Source organism: Chelonia mydas, chromosome 1, assembly GCF_015237465.2.
Source record: "Chelonia mydas isolate rCheMyd1 chromosome 1, rCheMyd1.pri.v2, whole genome shotgun sequence".
In the NCBI taxonomy this organism is placed as follows: Eukaryota; Metazoa; Chordata; order Testudines; family Cheloniidae; genus Chelonia; species Chelonia mydas.
Genome location: NC_057849.1, coordinates 110,237,813 through 110,263,525, shown reverse-complemented (window position 1 = coordinate 110,263,525; position 25,713 = coordinate 110,237,813). Strand labels below are relative to the sequence as shown.

The following is a 25,713-nucleotide window of genomic DNA, read 5'->3' as shown; positions in this document are numbered from 1 at the left end:
TGAGGAGAACTGGGGACATGCAACCACGGGGGTCCATCTATTCTGTGAGCCAGAATCAAGCTTCTGCCCAGTTACGAATGTGCTTGAAGAATTTGTGGGTCAAAGGTGGAACCTGAGAGAGAAATTCTCTGAAGCTATTATACTTCTCCTAAGAGGAGTTTCTTCTCCTTATTAATAAGCCACCAGTCAGTGGCGTGGGAAAGCACCATTCAATAGCACCACTGCAGCATGCAGGCTAGCAGCATACGTGCCTGGGCAGCTTCAGGACACCAGCAGTAGCTGTGTTCCCTGTGCCTTTGTTTCCCTCAAGAGTAAGCTAAAATCACCACTGCCTGTGGAAAATGGTACCAGTATTCAGTACCATTGCCCTATACTCAGTTGAATGCAACAGAGCAATTCCCTCCTTATTTCCCTCACCCCTGGCAGGCTATACTCACCAGGGCTGATGCTGTGAGTGGCACCATGCACAAGCACTCCAAAGCAGAAGTGTCAATAAGCATGTCTTATTTAAAACTTTAGGGGAGCAGGGGAAAGGAGTTCTGAATCATAACTTTCATTTTCTGTTGTGACTATATCCGTGTGTTTTATCTAGAGCTGCTGCCACTGCGGCCTTGAAGAATTCCTCCTGCACATCCACAGAACACCTGAGCCAGATAAGGAGGAGAACAAAGAGGACTCTGGATACCATGTTCAATGAGGTACTGCAAGCCAGTGCTTTATCAGACTATTAGCAAAAGGGCCTGGAAGGTGAATATTGCAGACAGCCTGGAGAAGGGGAGAGTGGACAGGAGAAGGCCTAGGATCCCAGAAGGAAAAGGAGAGGGAGATACACCAGGACATAATGGGATTTCTCTGGCACCAAACACAGATGCTGCAGACTCTTGCCTCACTTAGCAATCCATGGAGAACTCCATTACAGCACCACCCTTCACACCCCCTCAACATTCCACATGGTATCAGAGGCTGCATCCCTCCTCCTACCACTCTCCCCAGGGGGACATTAAGGACAACCACAGCTTCACACACATAAGCAATCCCTTGTTAAGTTTTGTTCATTAATTTATTGCATTTTTAATTAATTGGATTTTAAATTGCATCAACTTTATTTTGCACTGGTTTTCTTACTGAATAAAAGTCTATTATTTGGAAAATAATTTATCTTTATTAATTCACAACATATGCTGCAGAGTGCTTAGCAATTCTGAAAGCACCTAGTCGCCTGTTACAGTACAGTGTGACAACCATTAGGATCAATGACAAACAGTCTAATAATAATAATAAATGTACAACAAGCACCGCAAAATTAATAGGTGCATTGACAGCGCTATATTAATAGATATACAGCAAGCACCACACAAGTCCTAACAGGCCTCAAAATAGCAAGGCCAGGTAGAGCATAGTACACCACAACATATTACTGTGGCTCAATGTTGAAGCGCTCTTTAAAAGCCTCCCTCAGCCATAAAGCTCTGTGCTGAGCTCTTCTAATAGCCCTTGTGCTTGGCTGTTCAATCTCAGCAGATAGCAGCTCTAACTCCATCCTCTAACCCAGCAGCAACTTCTCCCCCTCTGTTTCACAGATACTATGCATGGCAGAGCAGGCAGCTATAACCATTGGAAGTTTTTTTTTTTCCCCACTGAGATCCCATCTTGTGAGTAAACAGCAACAGTGTCCCTTCAATCTACCAAAAGCACATTCAACTGTTATTCTTCTCTTGCTGAGCTGGTAGCTGAATCTTTCCTTGATGCTGTCAAGGTGGACAGTGTATAGCTTCATGAGCCAAGGGAGCAAAGGGTGTGCTAGTTTCCCCCAGGATCGCTACTGACAGTTCAATATCACCAAAGGTAATCTGCTGGTCGGGAAAGAAAGTCCCTGCTTGTAAGTTTCTGAACAGTCTTGTGTTCTTAAAAGATGTGAGCAATATGCACCTTCCCTGAGCAGACAAGACTGATGTCAGTGAAGCATGTGAAACAGTGAAACAATGCTTGCATAACCATAGAAAAGTAGCTCTTTTTGTTGATATACACTGTGGCAAGATGGTCTGGCGCCAAAACAGGATTGTGTGTGCCATCTATTGAGCCACTGCAGTTTAGGAACTGCACTGATGCAAATCCATCCACTATGTCCTGCACATTGCTGACAGCCACAAATCCTGTGTAGTAGGAAATGATTAATGGGCCTGCACACGTGCATGACAACAGGCCAGGCAGTGGATTTTCCAACTCCAAAATGTTTTTTCACTGACCGGTAGCAATCCAGCATTGTAATTTCCACAGTGCAATCACCACTCGCTTCTCCACTGTCAGTGCAGCTCTCATCCTGCATCCCAGTGCTGAAGGGCTGGGGTGAACTCAGTATTCAGGAATGTGGCTTTGTGCATTCGAAAGTTATGCAGCCACTGCTCATCATCCCAAGCCTGCATAATAATTTGATCCCACCAGTCAGTGCTTATTTCTTGGGCCAGAAGCAGTGTTCCAGCACCAGCAGCTGCTCTGGGAATGCCATCAACAACCTTGAATTGGTTCTCACTATGTCCCACAGTTATTTGTCCGCCAAGAAATTGTCATGTTCCCTGCGGATTCTGTTGCTTTTATGGCTCTGGAAATACTGGAGGATCATGTGTCCTGTGCTTGGAATGCTTATAACAATAATGCAGAGAGCTGTGCAGGTTCCATGTTTTCTGTCTGCCATCCTCTGACAGGAGAAAGGCCACAAGGGTTCATGGGATTTTTTAAAAAAGATGGAAAAATTATGAGATATGGATGATATTATGGGATGGAGACAGTTACACACTGGTAAGTTGACTCCTTGCTCCCAGTCACCCTGTGCAACTCATTTCTGCACATCGTGCGCCGCCAAAACTTCCCAAAATACAGTGCGCTGGAGGGTGGTTGCATACTGGGATACCTACCCATGGTGCACTGTGCTGTGCATTGACATCAGCACTCCTGGTGAGTTCATTCAGTGCTGATACAAGGAGCCAAGTATGCACAAGCACACATGATACACTTAACGCAGCAGCTTTATGCTGGTGTAACTTGCATCAACCAAAGTTTGTAGTGTAGACATTGCCACTAAATAGTGATGGGAGGGGTTCTCCCATTGCTGTATATAATCTACCTCCCCCAGAGGCGGTAGGTAGGCCAACAGAAGAATTCTTCTGTCAGCCTAGCACTGTCTACACCAGGGATTAGGTTGGTTTAACTACGACTCTCCAGGGTGTGGATTCGTCACACCCTTGAGAAACGTAGCTATGTCAATGTAACTTTTCAATGTAGACCATCCCTCAGTGTTTGAAAAAAGAAGGGAGAAAGAGGAGGAATTTTGTATGTTCTTAGTGTATTACATGAATTCATTTTATTTTAATTTAATTTTTTTTTTTTTAAACGCTTGAACATCTCAGCTGAGTTACTTGGAAAAATGGCCTTTGCATCTGCACATCAAGTATATATCCTAACTGTCTTACCTAAGAGGTTAGCAGTATATAACAATGAAACCATAACATATCCATTGATATTTTAACAGGTTCAATGAACCCTCAATTCAGTTGCAACAACAGAATTGTGTTATGCAATGTGCAAATTGTAACAATTCTATCAACATTGTAACTGAACATAATAGAAAGAGCACCTTTTTGGATGCGTGAAATGTGGTGGCAGTTACAGTCACTGCAAGAACCAGGCTTGGTAATAACTCAAGGTTATAATTTAACATGTTCATAAAGACCACTAGTGTAAGTGTGCCATCTCATGTTTTCAGTTATGGGATATACCCTGGCACCAAGGCTCAGGAATCTTCTAGAAAAGCAATGGTTGCTGGGAATGCATCCTTGAACATTCAAAGCAGAGGTTATAAGAAGTCAGAGAAGTCCCAATTACTGTCTCAGTTCCTTCCGCTAAAGCCCCAAATTATTAAGAAAGCAGAATTCCAAGGAAGAGGAGATAGGTGAGCAAGTAGTATGAATATGCAGAATCAACATTTTTGAAGAACTAATTACAAGTAAGTACCCTTTCTTCCGTCCCCAAAGTTTCCTTTGCATACTCTCATTGGAGGAAATCTAGCTAGCAATACTATTTCCCCATTAATGTTGGTTGAGAAATAATGATTAAACAAGGACTGCAAAGTAGTCCTTCCAAAGCAAGCATCAGATCTATGCTCCAAGTCAAAGAGAGTAGTGCTGCATAGATATGAACATAATTGCAAATAGCAGCACTTCAGTTTTCTGTTATGGAATCAGGTCATCTAGCTTAGCCCCAGGAGAGTGAGCCCTAAGACTTTTAAGTACTGTCACCCCACCATAACATGTCTCATTGCGAAGGTTAAGATTTTATCACGGTTATTTTTAGTAAGTCACAGGCAGGTCACAGGCCATAAACAAAACTTCAGGGAAGCCCATGGCCTGCCCGACTTTTACTAAAAACAACTGGGACAAAATGGGAAGGTGGGGGGTCCAGCACGTACTGCTGCTGTGCTCTGGGGGCCCTCTGCTGCCCATGGCGGCTGGGAGCTGCAGGGGGGCCCCTGATGTGGCTGGGAGCTGCAGGGCCCTACCAGCTGACAGCTTCAGCCACGCTGCCCCGGGACAGAAGCGGAAAATGTCATGGAGATGTCTGGAAGTCACAGAATCTGTGGCTTCCATGACCGCTGTGACATAATCTTAGCCTTACTCATTGCATAATCTAACCCCTTTCAACAGATTTTGAGCAGAAATGCCATTCCATTTACAAAGCTACAAAAAGTTCAGATGGCTTCCTCCATACGCTGATTCTAGACAAACAGAAATTCAAAGCTGACATCAAGAACATCCGAACTAATTTCCCCATGGATGAGAATGTTTTTGAAATAAAGACAAAAGATTAATAGTCTGATTTACCTGGAAATCAGACATTATTTTAGACAAGAATTATGAAGGAGCACAAAATGCAATATTGTCCCAGGAGACATAGTAAATGAAGGATCAGCCAACAAAGCCTTCAGCTCATTTACTCTTCTCTCAGAAGTAGTTGTGATTAAAAGTGTTATGTACAGTGACAGTCATAGTAAAACAGTCTCTCAAAGGTTCAAAATGTGCATCCATTAACTATGTCAGCATTCAGTTGAAATCCCATATTTGGACAGATTTTTTTGAAAGGTATAGCTAGTGAAAAAGCATTATCCAGCCCTTTGAGGAAATTCGTGAGAGTGGGATGGCTGAAGACTTTTGATTTGTCAATAGGAGAGTACTCTGCCCAGATGGCAGACAGCTTCACTTACACTGACAACAAGAGGATGCTAAAGAACTTCCGACATAATAATAGATGAAATAGGGACAAAATATGGAGACAGGTTGTTATCTGCCATCCACAGAGAAAGCTGTTTCTATTTCTGGGAGTAGCATTCCAATGGCTGAAGTTACCTAAAGACCAACCATCTAAAATGACCCCCCCCCCCCCCAATTAAAACCTAAGAAAAATTTTCCAGGCATAGATTGAAGTGTAAGTGTGCACATCTTACACTTACACATCTGCAACTAGCCACACAAAAGCCAGTCAGGAAATTCTACATTCAGCCTCAAATATTAAGTACCACAAGGGGGGCATCTGCACCATCCAGAAGGCCAGAAGGTTCCTGGAGCTCGATAGCATTGGGTGGAAGTTTGAATCCCACATGTAGAATTATGCAGCTGTCACTCTAAAGGAGGACTTTGAATTCTGAGCAGATAATCTAAAGTTTAGATTAGTGGGTTTTTTTTAACATTAAAGATTTGTTTTCTAAAAAAGAGAAAACTATGATCAATCACACAATCAAAGAAAGTTGTTTGCTGTGTTGGTCCCCGGATATTAGAGACACACGGTTGGTGAGGTAATATCTGTTATTGGACCAACGTCTGTTGGTGAAAGACAAGATTTCGAGCTGACTCAGAGCTGAAGAAGAGCCCTACGAAAGCTTAAAAGCTTGTCTCTTTCACCATCAGACTTTGACCCAATAACAAATAATGTCTGCCTACAAATCAAACAAATGCAACTCAGATTCATAGAAACATATAAAATAAATGTATTTTAAATTCACTGATACCAGTGATGATGGGACATTCTCCAAACATTGCGTTTATATAGTTTTTATATTTGCACAGGTTATGTGTTTAGTTGAAAGAGTATTCGCTGAATACCTGAAGCTGTATTTATTTCAACGTACAGTACCCTAGATACATGCTCAATCATGTATCGGTAGATTCCATCACATAGGTGGAACATTGTACCTCCATGCATTGTTAAAGTTGGTAGTAAGCAGTGAATTGTGTGCATAGTACATTAATTTTCAAACTACCAGAACGTTTATAAAACAAACTTATTCAAACGCCTAAAAATCACTGATACCAAGTCTGATCGTTTAAAAGACAATGCCTTTTGAGTTATCTATGCAAAAAGCATTGGGAACAGTTCTGTGAAGTGGGGAAAATGTTTTTCCTGCACATATCTCCCCAGTAATGGGGGGAATAGAGTTTTAAGAGATTTAAATCATTTATTTTTTACACAAAGGGTTTTAAACTGCTTAGCAACACCATCTTTTGGAGCATCAGAAGACCCTCACCAATATAAAATGATGAAGGAATGTCAGTTATGTAGTACTTCTGAATATGGGAGGAAAATTCTCCCCTGCCTGCTGCAGATAATCATTTTATACTCTGAAGCACGACATTATCTTTTAAGTTACTCAAGTTAAAATAGTAGTGTTAGTAATTGTAAAATGATCTATCTTTTTTAAAATCTAGCTGGAGTATCTGTTTTCATGACCTCCATCAGTGGTAAATTCTACAAACTGAATATATTTTATATAAAGAAGTATTTTTATTCTAAATGGATTGTAAATTTAATCAAATTTTGGTACAGGACAAAAAAAGAAAGCAATTAACTATTTCCACACTATCACTTCCTGAGTCTGAATTCTAGTTGTTCAAAGTGATTATTAAATTACAAATTCTGTTGCTTTTACTTATGCAAAGCTGGAGGAACACACACTATAGTGACCTATAACAACTTACAGGATTATTTGGGTACAAATCCACCAATTTATGAGAAAGATAGAATAGCTCTGTATGGGTAAAAAAAAAAGAAAATTAAAGCATGTCAAACACTAACACATATTTTGGCCAATACACTTTTCTAAAGTAGCACTAAATCATCTCATATTACAAATTGAAAATTAGTACATAAACTCAAATATTCCATTCTTTAAAGTCTCATTTCCAGCTGTTTCCAAAGACCTCCAAGCTCTTCTTTGGAAAGAGCATGGATAACTGTACAAACAGCTGGAAACAAGAAGCAGATGTCTAAGCTACACTACTGTAGTTGCCACAGGGATGTTGAGTACTTGTGAACAGCATCTTATGGAAAAGAGATATGTGATTGCAAATGGGACAGGAGCCAGCTTGTGAAACATTCTCTATTAAGATGAAGTTCACACTATGAAAGTTTGAAAACTTATGGCATACACAATAGATATGCTCACATATTTTGTGGTTCCAAGTAGCCACTTTTGAAAATGTCCCCCTATATTTGTTTAAAATAAAAAAGTTAGGCTGTTGAACACGTCAGAACTTAAGCAATAACAGGTTGGCTCACAGTACTGACCCACTGGCTGCACAGCCCAAGGGATAAGACACAGAGAAGACTGATAAAGGGTACAGGAATACCATTTCCATGAGTTCTCTTCCCTGTGCAGCTCGCCAAATCCCTGTTGTGAGGGTTTTTTCCCTTTTCCCTCCCTCTTTATGGCCATCCTGTGGAACCTGCATGCAGAGGGTCAGATCTTTTCTGCTGGTTCAAGTCTAAGAGTTGTTGAGAAAACTTGGTTTTATTTTTAGAGGCTACCCTAAAGACAGCAGGAAAATAACCTAAGTGTCCTTTAAAAATAAAAACCTATATTTGACTCTGATCATATTAAAAATTTAGTCAATAATATTTCTCACCATTTGCTTTATTCAGCTCCACGAGTGTCCCTATGTGCACAGGTAAACAATTGGCATGGAAAGGATCTTTTTCCATTACTCTAAAAATACAAAAACAGCAAGGATTATTATAAAATAAAATGTTAAAATCATTTAATTGAGTTGGAGACAAATTACTGTTATATTATATAGTGAGCAATTAGCACTTTAAATCAATCTACAATAATCATGATCTCTTCACAAGTGGTCATTCCCTGATAGCATAATAAAGCCTAACCACACAACAGAACAATTAGAACTAATTTAGCTAAACAGATAAATTAACGAGAAATTCTGACAGATGAAACAGACATTAGGAAAACTGAATACAATTTGCACTATATTTGTTTCACATTTAGCTACCAAATGAATGCAGAGTATGTATTTTTCTGTCCATCCATCCTGTAGGACCCACAAGCTCTGGCTGGAACATAAGAAACCTTAATATATTCCCTTTTACTCTCTGCCCTCCTCAAATGGCCTTGCAACATGATAACCATCTCTCTTGTGAACAGGAATGCACAGCACCTTTCTACAGAACCCCTTACATCAAAGGCACTATTTTTAGATTCCAAGCACTGAAAAGGGAAACCCCATAACCATGTTTCAAGCTGCAACAGTTTAGTTTCCTTTTTTCAAATATCTGAGAGCATGGGAATTGCCCAGAGGAGCATTTAATGCCCTAAAATGTCCCAGAGTCCTTCACTATAGGAAGCCCAAAATTTTGCAAGGATTCAGACTTCTGAGGTGACTCCCACCGCAAAGGCTCAAAAGTCTGTCACAACTCTCCTTCTGACAAAAGGCAGCTGGACATATCCCTGTGGAGTTCATAACGCACCCTCATGTTGAGCAGTGTGACGGGTGGGAAGAGGGTGCTAGAAAATGAACACAAGGGGTGAAATCCTGGCTCCACTGAAGTCAGTAGGAGCTTTGCTATTTGCCTCAGTGCGGCCATGATTTCACTCCAGGTGCTGCACTTCCCAACAGGGCTTAGTATTATGCCTCTGCAGTATTCCCAAACCATGCCAGTACTGGACTCAAGGTTGTATACTATATGGCAATGTCTTGGCTTGGTTTGGTCAACCAAAAGATTTACTATATTTTGAAATAAAAGTTAAAACTTTCAAACCTTCATTTCATAAGACCACTATTTTAAGAGGGCTCACCTGGAGAAAATGTAGGGGTTAACATAAGGCAGCATTATATAAAGCTCAAGTATTTTGCTTTGTGCCACACAGCAAAACAAATGTACTTTTACAACACCAAATGCTAGAGTCAACTGCATGCTTACTGTAGATGAGATATTAGCTTGGAAAATATACATTAGACAACTGAGTCAATAATATATTTGGGTGAACTTGTGGTTATACAGAGTTTATTTCTGCATGCCATCTGAAAAGTAGCAAAATGAAAATTCAAATAAATATCAAAGTTTTTTCATGTACTTACACAGAAGTAAGCTTGTAGCACATTTTGAAGTCACAGTTATAATAATGCCTTTCAGCTAAGGACACTACTACATCCAGATTGTCCTGAAGACCATCTACAGATTCAGGAATTATTGTTTCACTTGGCTTATTATACTGAAAAACATAATTGTAACATAAATATGATATAAAATGGGAAAACCCAAGCATCGTTCTATCAATATTTGTTTTTAGTTCTGAAAATGATAATTTAAGGACCTCTGAACCTCAAATTTTGACTCCATATAAAAAGCCAATATTGAGTATAAAACTGTAACTTTTAGGTAATGCATTTCTTTATGACACATTTGGCATAAGCAACTTCCAAAAATGAAAGATATTTGACTGTCAGAATTTGAAGGAGTGTCTCTGAAAAGGAGGCAATGCTGTTAGTGTCATAGCACTAACTGGTTTCAGAGTAGCAGCCGTGTTAGTCTGTATTCGCAAAAAGAAAAGGAGTAAGCTTTCGTGAGCTACAGCTTATGCTCAAATAAACTGGTTAGTCTCTAAGGTGCCACAAGTACTCCTTTTCTTATAGCACTAACTGTTCCATGCTGGCCTATGCTACAATGTTATCTCCAGAAAAAAGCATTTTGGAAGCAATGCATTTAAAGTTAGCCAGAATTAGAGGTTTCCATTAAGTAAGGCTATAATATACATTAAAGGAAATGTATATGAAATTGTTACACACTTCTATTAATGGAGAGCTATAATGGCAATTAGGTCATAACACCATAAAAAAAAGGAATTTTTAAATTATATTTTTGAAGCTAAGGACAAAAACAGTTTTGTATGATACTTATATATGAAGTCAAGATTTCCATAGGATTAATCAGATTTTTACCTTTTTCAGTTTGTTCTCAAACAGAAAATGAAGCAATTCTTGTTCTTCTTCTGTACACTGTTTACCAAGAGGTAGAGATTCAAGAAGCTCTTTTTCTGTGTAAATTAAAAAATGTGAACCTGGGGTAAACTATGTCTGAAGTAAACAAAAAAATAAAATTCAACAAGTTGTAAAGAACTGATTTTCATTGAACGCAAGGGCTGTGAAAAGTTTTGTGATGTCCACCCCAATACCACAAAGAAAACAGCACATCATAAATACACCAAACGTGACTGACTGCACTCTGCTATGATAATATTGAGAGATATGGAAGTAAATGACTGAATCTTCTTTGTTTTCAGTCCCTCTTTTTCTACAATTCTAAATTAAAGTTAACATAAAGATGGAGTTTCACAGCCTACCGTTTTATACTTATGCTGTAAGCTAAGGTTGTTCACGGAAATGCAAAATGTTGTCTAAAGCAAGGATTCACAACATTTTGGCATCCATGATGCCAAATCCAATTGTGGTTTCTTGCCATAAGCCACCCAAATCCCACAATCCTTTTTTGCTTCAAAAGAGATCACCTAAAAAAAGGCTGCTAACTCTGAGTAGGGAGCACTGGGGCTGCAGGAGGTACTAGTTAGGAGGTGGAAGGGCTGCTTGCTATCTTGCTCCTAGCGCCTGGAAGATTTTATTGATTATCAGTTTATGAGACCCAGTGGTCATACCCTCATGACCCACCCATTGGTTGTGCCCAACAGGTTGAGAAACACTGGTGGTTATTTTTTCCTGAAACCTACAGCTTAAATGATTAACAGTTTTTGCCCATTTAACATAAGCAAAGAGTTGCTAATATTTGGGCATGGAATATTCTCTCAAAATAATTTTAAACTGATTATTCTAACTTTCATCTACTGGACAAAATGTATGGTGAAACTGGAGATGATTTCATTTATATTTGAGAAACAAACACCGCTAATCCAAACCTTCTTGTGCTGTTAGCATATGGTGTGATGTTAAAAAGTCAAATGCTTCAAAGCAGTAAACATCAAGCTTCAAGGCTTCTTTGTAGCTGTACGTTGCCAGGGTTCTATTATCCAGAGCATCATAGATCTTTCCTCGCAAAAGGCAAATAGAACTCTTGATCTAGTGATGGAAAAGCAGGGCTGGAGGTCAGACACTGAATCAATGTATATAATTTGGTTTTGAGCACAAATGAAATGGACTACCTGAAAAGTAAAAAGCATTTCATATATGATGGAATCTGGTTTTTAAATACTGCCTTGATATATAACATTGCTACTAATAATCTAAAACCAAAACGAATACTACATTAAGCTGTCTACAGCCAAACAAGAATTGGTTAAATACATGACAAAAATAAGCAGACTAATATGCAATAATTCAAACAAAAGCCCTTGAGGGTTATTAAAGAGAGCACTAATTTTACTATACTGTTTCACAACCGGAACATAACCTCTTTTATTACAGCCCAAATTGTCTTAACTTTTCAGTTTCGCTCTGGTGTTTCTTGAGAAACCTATTAGTAATACCAGAAGCAGTGGAGCTATGTCTGCCACTCAAGAGGATGGCACGCTCTATGTTCAATCTGAAAGATTATCACTGAAACCACAATTAAAATTAAATCTTAAATTCTAGAGAAGTTGATGGTTCAGCCCATGATGGTGCTCCAGATCCCCAAGGGCAACTTCCTAATTGCTACTGCAAGCAGGTAAGTGATATTAAATGCTGGTATTTAAGGTCTGTCTACACTTGGAGTTTTACACTTTAAATGCACACGCTAACTTAATCCAAATTAATACTCAAGTGTAGTCAAGCAACACCCCATTGACAGAAGCAATGAAGGCCAGGTCTACACTAAAAAGTTAGGTCAACATAACTGTGTTGCACGGGGTAATGAAAAATCCACCCTTGCATGATGTAGTTATGTCAATCTAACCCCTGGTGTAGACAGTGCTAGGTTGATGGAAGAATTCTCCACTGACCTAACTACACAAGCATAGTTTGACTTCTATAGTTGGGGGGACAGCTCCAGTCAGGCCAATGGGGCCATGCATGGGCGGGCAAATTCCGCACCTGCCTGAGGCTTGCAGTTTGGGGGGGGGTGGGGAGGAGGGCAACACACCGCCTGCCCCCCCACCCCAACTATGCCCATACCTAGCTATTGCCTCTCAAGGAAGTGAATTAACTACAGTGATGGTAGAAACCCTCCCATTGCTGTAGTGAGTGCCTACAATGAAGTGCTACAGCAGTTCAGTTGCAGCTGTGCCGCTGTCTTCCTAGTGAAGACACAGCCAGTGTGTGACAGGGTGGACTAGGCTCTGAGGCCCCCTGCTGGAGACCTTGTGGCCCTGCTACACCCCTCCCCAAAAAAGGGCAGTAGAGAGGTCCTTCAAGCTACCTAGAGCAGCTGTGTGGGAAGTAGCCAATCAGGGCCCAGCAGGCTAGTATAAGAAGAGCTGCAGGGCCAGAGTGAGTTCAGTTCCTTGCTAGAGCTGAAGGAGCGTGGATGGTGTGTGGCTGGCTGAGGGAGCTGCAGGACCTCAACTGAGGTAGTGCTGCCAGAAGCCGGGAAGAGCGAGAAGGAGCCCTGAGCTGGTTGCAGGGATTCCATCTGGAAAAGGCTCTGAGACAAGGGTGAAGACAGCACAGGACAGTGGGGAAGTAGCTCAGGAAATTACAGCAGCAGTGTGATTTAGATAAAGGGACACAGTGACAGCTGCTATCTACAGGTCCCTGGGTTGGGACCTGGAATTGTGAGTGGGCCCGAGGCCCCCGAACCCCCTATTAGTCACTAGGGGAAGTGGCCTGAACATTGAGGCACCCCAGAGGGGGAACTGAACTGTAGTGGCCCAACTGAAGAGCTAGGGCCAGAAAGGCCTTGAGAGAGCAAAGACATTGCCTCCAGGAAAGGACCCCTGGGGCACTGCTCTATTCTGGAGCACGGACAAACAGAAAGACATTACAGAGGGCACTGAGAGAGGCCCCTGTTGGACTTATACCCTGAAAGGGGTTTGCTTTGCTTTTATCTCACAGACAGACAGTGTATGACTTGGCCAGATGGCTCAATCAGTGAAGACCCACCACAAATAGGTAGCGTGTGTGCAGGCACATGCACTCGGCCAGCGGGTGCTCGCGAGAGGTGAGTGCAAATCCATTACACAGTGTTAACGCCTCATTACAATACTTAAAAGGCAGAGGAAATTCATTCCCTTATTGTTATTTATCTCCAAGAATCTGCAGTCCAACTGAAAGAGATGACAGTTTACATTGTCAAGGCTCGAATCATATCTGGAAGACCTAGAATTTATTTATTTTAAAACTGAAATAGATTACATAGAACTCCCTAGAAATTCTCAATTATTAATTCTGAGCAAGCAGTTGCACAACACTAGTAATAGTGACAAACCAGGATTATCATTTAATGTAGACAATAATAAAGGCAGCTAGTAATATAGATTGCTGACTAAATGGAGAAAAAACATAATACTTCTGGAATAAATATTCATTATCCTATAATAAAAGTCAAACACACATTCAATTTCAAGCCCAGATGCCAATGACATTGCTTTCTGATAAATCCCTGTATAATATTAACATTCTTCTTCAACCATGAAAACATCATGTTTTGAAAATGCTACCTACAGAAGACTGTGACATCTCCCAGTCACTGGTAGAGTCTTTCAACCCACTTTCATCCTTCAAGTATTTTTCAAATAGTCTTTTGTTGATTGGCTCTTCCATGTCAAGAATATCAAGAGCCTGCTGATGCTCTTTTGCAGCATACTACAGAGAAAAACAAGGGTAAGATGTTAAGCATTTAAAATTAAAACACCAATAATTAGACTATGGCAAGTAGAAATTATAGAGTTGGTAGGCCAAGCCACTCCACATTTCGGCATATCTTTATTTAGATGTATATCAGTTTACCATCATAACCTAACTGTAGTGGGAGGGCCTGGTCTCCCTCCCTGACGGGGAGAGAGCTGCAACCACCCCTTGGTGGGCAGAGCCGGGAAACCTGAGACCACACTGCCAGAAGCAGAGGGGCAGGACAGGCAGCAGAAATATAAAAGGCAGGAATTCCGACACAGTTGGAGGAGAGCTGCCGGAGAAGCAGGACATCTCCCCCACACACCCATTGCTGGAGCTCAGAGCCGACAGAGGCTGCTACAGCGCCAGAGACATGGAGGGACTGCCGGAGCTGCCAGGCACCAGGGACACCGAGGAACTGTTGGGGCTGCCACTAGTCTTTTACCTCAGTGAGACGAATGACCCCAGAACCCAGGTACTCCCTGAATGGGAGTGTAGGAAGGAGCCCAGGGAAACCAAATAGGGTTTGGCTGCATAACTGACTGCAAGCGTGTTACGGACAGATTCCCCACTGACGGACCACTCTGCCACTGTTAAGGCCCTGAGCTGGGATGCAGTGGAGTCAGGTGGACCTGCGTCCCCCTACCCTCCCTGCCACCCAACGTTGGAGGTGGCAGCCTCCTCACCTTTGGGCCAAGAGGCCTGCATAGGTCTGACGTTCACCCGAGCTAGGACGCCAGACGGGTTTTCTGTCTGCCCCGCCAGAGAGCTGATCCCCCTAGACTGCTTAATTTTTGGCTGCAGGCCCTGGCTGAGTCTCAGACTCAATTGCTGGCTGGCCTAAAGGCTTGGGCCCACTAACTGTCAGCTAATTCCCCCGTGAACTGAGTCACCCCCGAGGCACTGTAGTGAGGGGGCGTGGTCTCCCTCCCTGACAGACCACCTTACACTAACAGGTTTCAGAGTAACAGCCGTGTTAGTCTGTATTCGCAAAAAGAAAAGGAGTACTTGTGGCTCCTTAGAGACTAACCAATTTATTTGAACATAAGCTTTCGTGAGCTACAGCTCACTTCATCGGATGCAACTACAATTACACTAACAATTCACAGTATTTCAGTATTGCTCAACCAAACATTTGGAAAATAAATACCTGCAGAATGATCATACAGCCTAGTATTATGTGATCACAGAAGTATACAAACCTACCTTAAAATGCATTAAGATAGGATTTTCTGTCATTTGTTACAATTAGGAATGTTGTGCGATTAAAAAGATTAATCGTTCTGTTAAACAATAATAGAGTACCATTTATGTAAATAGTTATGGATATCTTCTACATTTTCAAATATATTGATTTCAGTTACAACACAGAATACAAAGTGTACAGTGCTCACTTTATATTTATTTTTTATTATAAGTATTTGCACTGTAAAAAACAAAAGTAATAGTATTTTTCAATTCACCTAATACAAGTACTGAAGCGTAATCTCTTTATCATGAAAGTTGCAATTACAAATGTAGAATTATGTACAAATGCACTAAAGATTCATATGTCCCGTCATGCTTCAACCACCATTTCTAGGGACATGCGTCCATGCTGATGGCAGGTTCTGCTCCAAAACCATCCAAAGCAGTGCGGACTGATGCATGTTCATTTTCATCATCTTAGTCAGATGCCACCAGCAGAACGCTGATTTTCTTTTTTGGTGGTTTGGGTTCTGTAGTTTCCGCATCGGAGTGTTGCTCTTTTAAGACTTCTGAAAGCATGCTCTCTACACCTCGTCCCTCTGAGATTTTGGAAGGCATTTCAGATTCTTAAACCTTGGGTCTAGTGCTGTAGCTATCTTTAGAAATCTCACATTGGTACCTTCTTTGTGTTTTGTCAAATCTACAGTGAAAGTGTTCTTAAAACAAACATGTGCTGGGTCATCATCAGAGATTGCTATAATATGAAATATATGGCAGAATACAGGTAAAACAGAGTAGGAGACATACAATTCTCCTCCAAGGAGTTCAGTCACAAATTTAATTAATGCATTATTTTTTTAATGAGCATCAGCAGCATGGAAGCATGTCCTCTGTAATGGTGGCCGAAGCATGAAGGGACATACAAATGTTTAGCATATCTGGCACGTAAATACCTTGCAATGCTAGCTACAAAAGTGCCATGCGAACAGCTGTTCTCACTTTTAGGTGATATCGTAAACAAGAAGCGGGCAGCATTATCTCCTGCAAATGTAAACAAACTTGTTTGTCTTAGTGATTGGCTGAACAAGAAGTAGGACTGAGTGGACTTTTAAGCTCTACAGTTTTACAATTTTTTTGTTACAATAACTGCGCTCAAAAACAAAACAATCTACATTTGTAAGTTGCACTTTCACCATAAAAAGATTGCACTACAGTACTTGTATGAGGTGAACTGAGAAATACTATTTCTTTTGTTTGCCATTTTTACAGTGTGAATATTTGTAATAAAAAACAATATAAAGTGAGCACTGTCTACTTCATATACTGTGTTGTAATTGAAATCAATATATTTGAAAAATGTAGAAAAACATCAGAAAAAGTTAATAAATTTCAATTTGTATGCTATTGTTTAACACTGCAATTAAAAGCAATTTTTTAAAAATCACGATTAATTTTTTCCAGTTAACTGCGATTAATCGACAGCCCGAGTTACAATCAATCAAAATACATGCTGTTCCATTTATTTTTCTCATCCTCCAGACAATTTTATTTCTTTGGTTCCACTTTGTTTAGATAGCACTTTCCATCCAGAAGGGACCGAAAGCATACTGTGACTACATACTTATAGCACCAATAAAACAAAGCTACCTGTGGGGCAGAATTCAGCAACCAACCAGAATAAACCACACTATACATTATTAGGGAGGAGGAAAATTCTGGAGCATGGACAACATGTCCTGGGATCTATAGCACCCTTGCTGAGCAGCCAGAAATTTGTTGTTCTTTGGTCTCATTCAAGAGACCTACTACACGCTACTAGTGGGGGAATTCTACGCCAAAAAAATTAAAATTCTGTGCACAATATTTTAAAATTCTTCAAATTTTATTTGTCAAAATAACTCTATATAATCACACCAGTTTCAATTATTTTGTTAATTTATTTCAAAATACCTGTCAGCAAGTATGTTTGTAACAATACAGACACAAAAAATTTCCCCCCAGGAGTAGACAGTAAAAGAAACAACCCAGTTTCTGTTTCTCTGCCCCCACACCCTGAGCCCAGCCAGCAGGTCAGACACCCACAACCCCTGCCCCGCAATGGCCAGCCATGGGGCCCCCCTAGTCCAGACACCCGCACCCCCCCTAGAGCCCAGCTGTGGCCCCCCCCCAGCCCAGACACCTGCCCCCATACCCCTCAGAGCCCAGGGATCCAGAGGATGAAACAGCCTGATGCTGGGTCCCAGCCTTGTGTGGAGTTTCCTGAGCGCCACCATCTCCTTCCCTCAGGGCATGCGGGGAACTGCAGCTGCCGGGAACCCTCTAGCTCCCTCCCTATCCCCCCAACAACCTCCTCTATGTGCGAGCTGGTCTCTGCCAGGTCCCCTAGTGGCGGCCAGCAGCTCTGCAGCCCATTTCTGTGGCAGAAAGGAAATTCTGCATACACAATATTAATTTCTGCAAAATTCTGCATTGCACAGTGGTGCAGAATTCCCCAAGGAGTAACACACAGCATGTTGCATGGAACTCAGTTTACCTATCTTACAAGGATGAGGGAATAAGTCTTCTCTCACAGGATTTGAACCTGTAGTTCCAGTGAGTATAAGCGTTTCAACCCCCAAATTTAGACCTCTAAATATTCCCCTTCTAGCGTAAAGTGTGCCATATGTGGTTTGCGTATTTACGTAGCATGCTTTGTTTAGTTTGATTTTATCCAATATAAACTAAAATATATACTTACATGACATCTAGCAGCAAGGTATCGACATGCTTCATACAACTAAGAGAAATAAAGAGGTTTGAAATATACATATCAAGGAAGCTACAAACAAAACTCCCTAGTATTAATAGCAAAAAGCTATTATTCCTACATCAATGTCTGTTTTTCTTCTGACTAAAGATTTCTTTCTTACTACCCCAAATCATTCTCTCAAGTCTCTAACTCTTGAGGAAGACAGTAAATGGGGAAACCTCAACCCACCATCCTGTCTCCTTAACCCTATCTTATCCCCTCCATTTCCCTTATGTTGACATACTCTTTCCCTATGACCCTGCCCCTACAAGCACCACTCTTATACACCACCCTATTTCCTTCCTATCTTTTGACTTTAGTCATAGGGCATGTAATCTACCCAAACTGCTAGATTCCCTCGGCTCTCTCCCCTTTATCTCCTCCAGTGTGGTTCATCCTTTCCACCTCAGCAAAACTTCCCTGACCAAAATCACTAGTGACCTATCCCAGTTTGCAAATTTCTTCTATACTATATTAATTTCAACCTCTCCAACTCTGGTGGCACTTCCTCTTCTTTTGATTTCCACAATTCTAGTTCAAGTGGGAGGAGAACTAGAACAGCACACAGTCCCTTCCCTAAATCTATTGGTCCCCTCACATGTCAGCCCTTGGTCCTTTTCTCTTCTCTATATATCATTCTCTCACCATGACCTTACATTATGCAGTTTACGTAACCACTCTTCCTTTAAATCTGGATTGTTAGCTCTGAAGGTAAAGAACCTATAGTGTATTTAGCACAGTTCACCTGCTATTATAGCACTATGGTTCTAAATAAATAAAAAATTATTATTTCTTGTTTGCAATTACTTACCTTATCTAGCTTGCGTGATCGAAGGGCATGTGCTGCCCTATGATACTGAGCTGTCAGGTAGAGACATTGGGCCAGCCAATAGATGTCCTGAGGTTCCTCTAAAAATATATATTTTTATATATATATATATAATCCCATTAAGTACAATCCTAAAACACATGTTTTTATCATAATTTTGTATGGCATAGACATTTTCAGGTCATTAAAAAGATCTCCGTATACTGCTCTTCGTCAAAACTAGTCATCTCAAGAAATTACTCTAAAAATAAAATGCATCTCTTTGGACATCTCAGAAATAAGAAATTTTAAGAATTAAATCAAACCCTAACACTAAGACTGTATGCACTATCAGCAGCAAACAAGGATGTAAAAAAAAAATTTTACCACCAGTCTGCATACCATAAGTAACAGAGGGAAATAAAATTGATGTGGAAAAGAGAAAAATAACATCTGTATGCTATAGGTGACTCCAGACTTTGAATGCGCTAACAGCAGAAAACACACTTTTAACCTTTTTATCTTTCAAAGTTTGTGTAGAAATTAGTGCTTGCAAAAGCAAAATATTATTTTCAAGTCCTAGAAGTGTGACAATTAGGTCCTGATCCCAAAACTTATGCATGTGCTTAACTTTACACACTGTGAGTAATCCCATTTGAAGGATCAGGTACTTAGTAAGTAATAAGGCCATTGCAAAAAAGATATAAAGAGCAGGTAAGGAAATACTCCAAAATCTAAACATGGACAAATAATTTGGTCCAGGTGACATGCACTTACCGAAAACTATATTTAAAGAGAGTCATGATGCACTGAGAGAGTCTTCAATATTGAAGAAAAGCAAAAATGATTTAAAAGGAAAGAAAAGTTACCCTATCCATTACCACCCCATAAATCCAATAGACCAGGTGTGGCCAAACTGTGGCTCATGAGCCACTTGTGGCTCTTTTACAGTGTGTGGCTCCCGAAGCCCCCCACTGCACCCCCCATTCTCCGCCTACCAGGCTGGGGAGGAGCTCAGGGCTTCTGCCCTGCAGCCGCATGATGGGCTAGGGGCCTCTGCCAGAGATGACTGGTGCCTGCTGAGAGTGGGGGAGGGGACAAAATTTAAAGCCCACCCCCCACAACAGCTTGAGTCATACCGCCCTCTTACCCTCAGTGGCTCCTTCCTGCAGCTCCCAGGTGTTAGCTTTGCATGGAGAGGCAGTGGCAAACAGGTGGGAGCTGCAGGGAGGGGTCGCTACTTTAGCTCCACGGGGAGAGGCAGCAGCAAAAGCAGTAGCTCTCCCTGCTTCTCCCAGCTGTTTGCCGCTGCCTCTCCCCACAGTTGCAGCTCCCAGCTTGCAGACTCCAGCAGCTGCCATGCAAGAAGGGGGCCCAGTGGCCCCATGTGACAGAGCGGGACCAGCAAACCCTGGCAAAAATCTGGGGGGCATGTGACCCCATGTACCCTCCCCACACATCTCCTCTTGCGTCTGCCCAGTGTAGATGGGGGTCTCTCCCTGGGGTGTGCCTGCTGGGGCTTGGGGCTTCAGCCTTCTGAAGACTGTCATATGTGGCTCGGAGGGTCAGTAAGTTTGGCCACCACTGAAATAGACTAAGCACTAGAAAAGGTACTGTGGAAACAATCTTGCATTGGCAGTGGACTGGACTAAATTATAAAAATTAATTATTTTTAATTTCAGTGTTTATGAATCTGCAAAAAGATTCTTGCAAGTAATAGAGATTTCTCCAAGTGGAAGGAGTTGACGCTCCATGCATTTCCAAGCCCTGAAGGACAGAATGTTTTTCAGCCTGGGTAAGAGGCTTTGTTCCTGCACTAGTAGTTAGAGTACATTTTTCAAGCACAGGTGTCAAACATGCATGAATGCTGAATTGCACATTATCTATTCTAGCAGATCAAAAATCTAATGCTCTACTTGGTTAGATGGTATTGCAGAGAGACTCACAACAATATTAAATATAAAATGGAACCTCAACAATATACAAGAAGCTGAATAAATTATCGCAGGTAAAAGTTTTCATGAAACTAATATTTTAAATTAAGTGAAATAAAACGTAACGATTACTTACCATGAGACAGTGAAGCAACTTTGTCTGCCCAAAACAAGGCACTTTGATACTGTTGCTGGAAAAGAATGTTAGAAATGTTAGGGTTTGTTTATTTAAATATATTGTTTAGCTTGATAAGTCTTGCTATTACTAAAGGTGGAGCATAATTCCAGAGTCTTCATTGGTGACTACCTAAGCTACCTTAAAAAAAAACAAAAACAAAAACCTTGAGTTAACTGATTGCCAAATAAGTCAAAGTAGTTAACATGTTTGTAAAAACTTCTTAGGGCACTCCCCAAACATTTATGATTTGTCCTAAATTGAGGCAGGGGGCTTTACTGTGAATCCTGGGAATAGGAGAGATGGAAGAATAGCATTTGATTATAATGGAGAGCCAGCTCTGCTACAGATAAGATTAACAGTTGCTTTCTATTTAAAGGGAAACTCTTCAACATGCCCAAAAATCTGCATGGTTATTCATATTGCCTTCAAATTTGGTGTCTTATGGGGCAGAGGGTTGGGTTAATGATCCAAATTTGGGGTCTTTTACCACGCAGTTTGAGATATAGTTCCCCAAACAACAAAGCTTTTCTTAGGGTTGACAGATTCTACCAGTGCTTTTTGTGCACATCTCGGTCAAACCATGGGTCTCAATCACTTAACATTGACGCAGTTAGTGTAGGGCACTTTGGGGAAGCAATAGGAAACACTATTCAACAAAGAGTCTGGTTCTACAGTCAGGTGCAAGCCTAATGCTCATGCACCAAATGGATTTGCCCATGCATGTGCAGAGTGCCTGAGAGACTGTAAACCAGACATGACACTCAGGACCCGTGTAACTCAAGAAGACATGCTATGGCCACTGAACATGAACAACACCCAGTCACTATAAATTCAAACCCAACTCTAGCAGAAGTCTGAAAATGAAATTTAGACATGCTCTGTCAGAGGGTATTGTTTGGGGGAGAGGAGAACTTAATCAGAGTACTGCTGAAAATTCAGAACACATTCAAACTATTTTTAAAAAAATGATACAGTCCAATGCTTGCTAGGAAAGGAGGAGGAATGAGGGTTTGAGCCATGCTTGAATACTGTTTTGGCATTTGTTGGGGGAGTAGGAACAGCATTCTGATACTTCTGACACGGTTTCCCCACTCCAGAAGGAGAAATGACGTCTCAGTAACTGCCATTTCTCCTTCTGGAGTGATCCTGGAAACACAAGAAGTGGAAACAGAAGATCCTGGAAACAGAGGGTGTCTCTCAGCCCCAGATTCTCCTCTGACACTTATTCTACTCCACAGGAAACATCACGTCTGCTAAAACTTAAAACCCTTTTTACAGTCACTTTACCCTTACGCACATAATGCCAAACACTATATTTTCACTTACCTATCATTAAACTCACAGTCCACACCAATGTTCCCTCTAATTTTTGACAGGCCGTGTGCGCAAAAAATTTCTTCTGTGCAAATTTTTGAAGCAGAGTTCAAATTTGTGCTCCATGAGGCAAATGCGCCCAAGCGAGTAAAATGCTTATACATTTAAAAACTTTTAATTTGCAATTTGTGATAATAGTTTTACATTATGTTATTCTATAAACGTCATTTTTAAATACTTAGAAAAAGGAAATTTAACCTCCTTTCCCTTTCCCCACCTTGCCAGCTAGTAGAATCTGGCTGTTTTGATAGATGGCGGGTGAACAATGTCAAAAGTCGCCCGTAAATGATATTTCGGCCTGGCTCCGATGTAGTATTTCATTTTTTGTGCGTGCAGCGTTTCACCGTGTGCCTGGGGTTTAGGATCTGTGTGCGTGGACACACGTACACAGCTTAGAGGGAAAAGTAATCCACACTCATCTCTCACCTAACTGCTGACAATTCCCAAGGCTAGACCCATATGCCCCACAACTGACAAAACCTAGTGCTGAAATAAGGCATATTGGATCTCCCAAGATACACCTGCACATCTTGCCTTTGATCATACATACCAGGGGTCAGGGAGAGGAGCTAATCCTCTGGGGGGAGGGCACAACTCCCCAAGAAGTCACCGTATCACAGCTTTGACAAACTGCTCCAATTAATCCATCCAATATTTAATACAGCTGCACTTAACACAGTAAATGCAGCTGCACTGCACACAGATAATTCTCAGTGGCTACTGCTGGTCCAGGGGTCAGAGTTAAGGTTGAGTGGGCATGTACCTTAACTCTTTATTTCCTGGTTTTCAGAAGTTTGAGTTTTTCTGAATTTGATGTTTTGGAAGAGCACAAGATACAACCAGGTAATCTTAACTCTGTATTAACTGTGTTGTCAGTAACTAAACAAGAATTTGGGATCTGAATGAAGCAATATTCACAATGTATGGGAATTTTTTCAGACTGCACGTCCTATACCATTTGTTGTGGCCCTCCATCTTGGAAGGGACTGCATGAAATCTCTAAGGCTAAAGTGTATAAAGTGCTTTAAGAAGCTTCAAGAAAAAAGATGCTATATAAATGTCAGATATAGGCAGGGCTAATAGCAGAGCCTATTATTAAGGTTGTCCAACACATCCCACTATAAGGCCCTGATTTCAATTGCTTACAACTTCATCAAACTTTAACCATTTGGGCCAAGATTTTCCATATGGGTTATCTGCTTCAGCCTATTTCTTAAAGCGGTCTCTAAAAACAAGGTTATTAAAAACATTTTTTAATTTGCAATTAAAAAAATACTCTAGTGAGCTTTTTTCCAGTGCTCATGATGAGCAGCAATATTCTGTTTTCACCTCCTTGTTCAATGCGTGGCGCTAAGCCTTATTTACTGTACGCTATTCAAACCCTTCTCTGAAGAAAATCACTAATTTCCTCATTGGCTTTTCTATGGCCTCTATCATAGAATTACAGTGCTTCAAACATTAAAAGCAACATAAATGTGTAGGGACAAATTAGAAAGATCAAGCACAAAATGAGATTAAACTAGGTAGGGACAGAAAGGGTAACAAGAAAACATTTTACAAATACATTAGATGCAAGAGGAAGACCAAGGACAGGGTTGGCCCATTACTCAATCAGAAGGGAAAGGCAATAACAGAAAATACGGGACTGGCTGAAGTTTTAAATGCCTTTTTCATTTCAGTTTTCACCTAAAAGGTTAGCAGTAATTGGATGACTAACATAGTGAACATCAGTGTAAATACAGTAGGATCTGAGACTAAAATAGGAAAAGAACAGGTTACGAATTATCTCGATGAGTTAGAAGTCTTCAAGTCAGCAGGGCCTGAGGAAATACATCCTAGAATACTTAAGGAATTGGCTGAAGAGATCATTGTGCCATTAGTGATTATCTTTGAGAACTTATGAAGGACAGGAGAGATCCTAGAGGACTGGAAGAGGGGAAATATAGTATCTATCTATAAAAAGGGGAATAAGGACAAGCCAGGGAATGTGTAAACCAGTCAGCTTAACTTTGGTACTCAGAAAGATAATGGAGCAAATAATCAATTTGTAAGAAACTAGAAGATAAGGTGATACTTAACAGTCAACATGTGGATGGGGGGGAAGCAGTAAAGCTGATATATTTCAACTTTAGTAAGGCTCTTGATAGTATCTCACATGACCTTCTCATAAGCAAACTAGGGAAATATAGTCTGAACAAACCGACTATAAGGTGGGTGCAACAAGTGGTTGGAAAACCATATTCAGAGAATAGTTATCAATGGATCACAGTAAAATTCGAAGGGCATATTGAGTGGGTCCACAGGGATCTGTCCTGATTTTATTCAATATCTTTATAAATTATTTGGATAATGCCATACAGAATACACTCATATGATACCAAACTGAGAGGTGTTGCAAGTACTTTGGAGGACAGGGTTAGAATTCAAAATGATCTTGACAAACTGGGGGAATGCTCTGAAATAAATAGGATGAAATTCAATAAGGGTAAACGTAAAGTACTACACTTAGGAAGGAATAATCAACGCACAAATACAAAATGAGAACTGACCGTCTATGAAGAAGTACTCCAAAAAAGGATCTGGGGATGATAGCGGATCACAAATTAAGAATGCATCAACAAAATAAAACTACTGCAAAATAATAATTAAAAAAATCACTCTGGGATGTATTAGCAGCAGTGTTGTAACCAAGACACAAGAAGTAATTCTTCCACTCTACTAGCACTGATAAGACCTCAACTGGAGTACAGTGTCCATTTTTGGGTACCACACTTCGGGGAAGATGTGGACAACTTGAAGAAAATCCAGAGAGTTACAAAAATGATTAAAGGTCTAGAAAACTTGACCAACAAGGAAAATTTAAAAAGTGGGGTTCTTTAGTCCGGCAAAAAGAAGACTGAGGGGGAAGTGATAACTGTCTTCAAGGGCATAAAAGGTTGTTGTAAAGAGGATGGTAATAAATTGCTCTCCTTAACCACTGAGAACAGGATCAGAAGTAATGGGATTAAATTGCAGCTAGGGAGATTTAGGTTAGACATTAAGAAAGATTTCCTAAATGGAAAGGAGTTAAGTACTAGAACAAATTACCTAGAGAATTTATAGGTTTCAGAGTAGCAGCCATGTTAGTCTGTATTCACAAAAAGAAAAGGAGTACTTGTGGCACCTTAGAGACTAACAAATTTATTTGAGCATATAAATATGTTAGTCTCTAAGGCGCCACAAGTACTCCTTTTCTTCTAGAGAATTTATAACTCTCCATCACTGGAGATTTTTAATAGCAGGTTAGATAACACCTGTCAGGAATGGACTACTAGGTAATATTTAGTCCTGCCTCAGAGCCAGCGGACTGA

The 25,713-nt window shown here is 40.7% G+C and overlaps 1 protein-coding gene across 6 annotated transcripts in view; it reads right to left on the bottom strand.

Annotated features, from left to right (window-relative positions):
• CDC16 (cell division cycle 16) overlaps positions 1-25,713 on the bottom strand; it is a 63,936-nt gene that overhangs the window by 37,159 nt on the left and 1,064 nt on the right. For 5 of the 6 annotated variants that reach the window (XR_006287491.1, XM_037897382.2, XM_037897396.2 and 2 more), the window contains 9 exons: positions 20,948-21,002; positions 18,881-18,978; positions 18,019-18,057; positions 13,926-14,066; positions 11,246-11,405; positions 10,278-10,372; positions 9,417-9,550; positions 7,950-8,029; positions 7,023-7,072 (listed from right to left, as the gene is read on the bottom strand). Coding sequence is in view for 5 of the 6 variants with exons in the window: in XM_037897382.2 (XP_037753310.1) it covers positions 7,023-7,072; positions 7,950-8,029; positions 9,417-9,550; positions 10,278-10,372; positions 11,246-11,405; positions 13,926-14,066; positions 18,019-18,057; positions 18,881-18,978; positions 20,948-21,002 (852 nt within the window). In the remaining variant the exon portion in view is untranslated. Of the gene's footprint in view, positions 1-7,022; positions 7,073-7,949; positions 8,030-9,416; positions 9,551-10,277; positions 10,373-11,245; positions 11,406-13,925; positions 14,067-18,018; positions 18,058-18,880; positions 18,979-20,947; positions 21,003-22,315; positions 24,326-25,713 lie in introns of those variants that run through there. The other variant, XM_037897408.2, reaches the window with a different exon arrangement.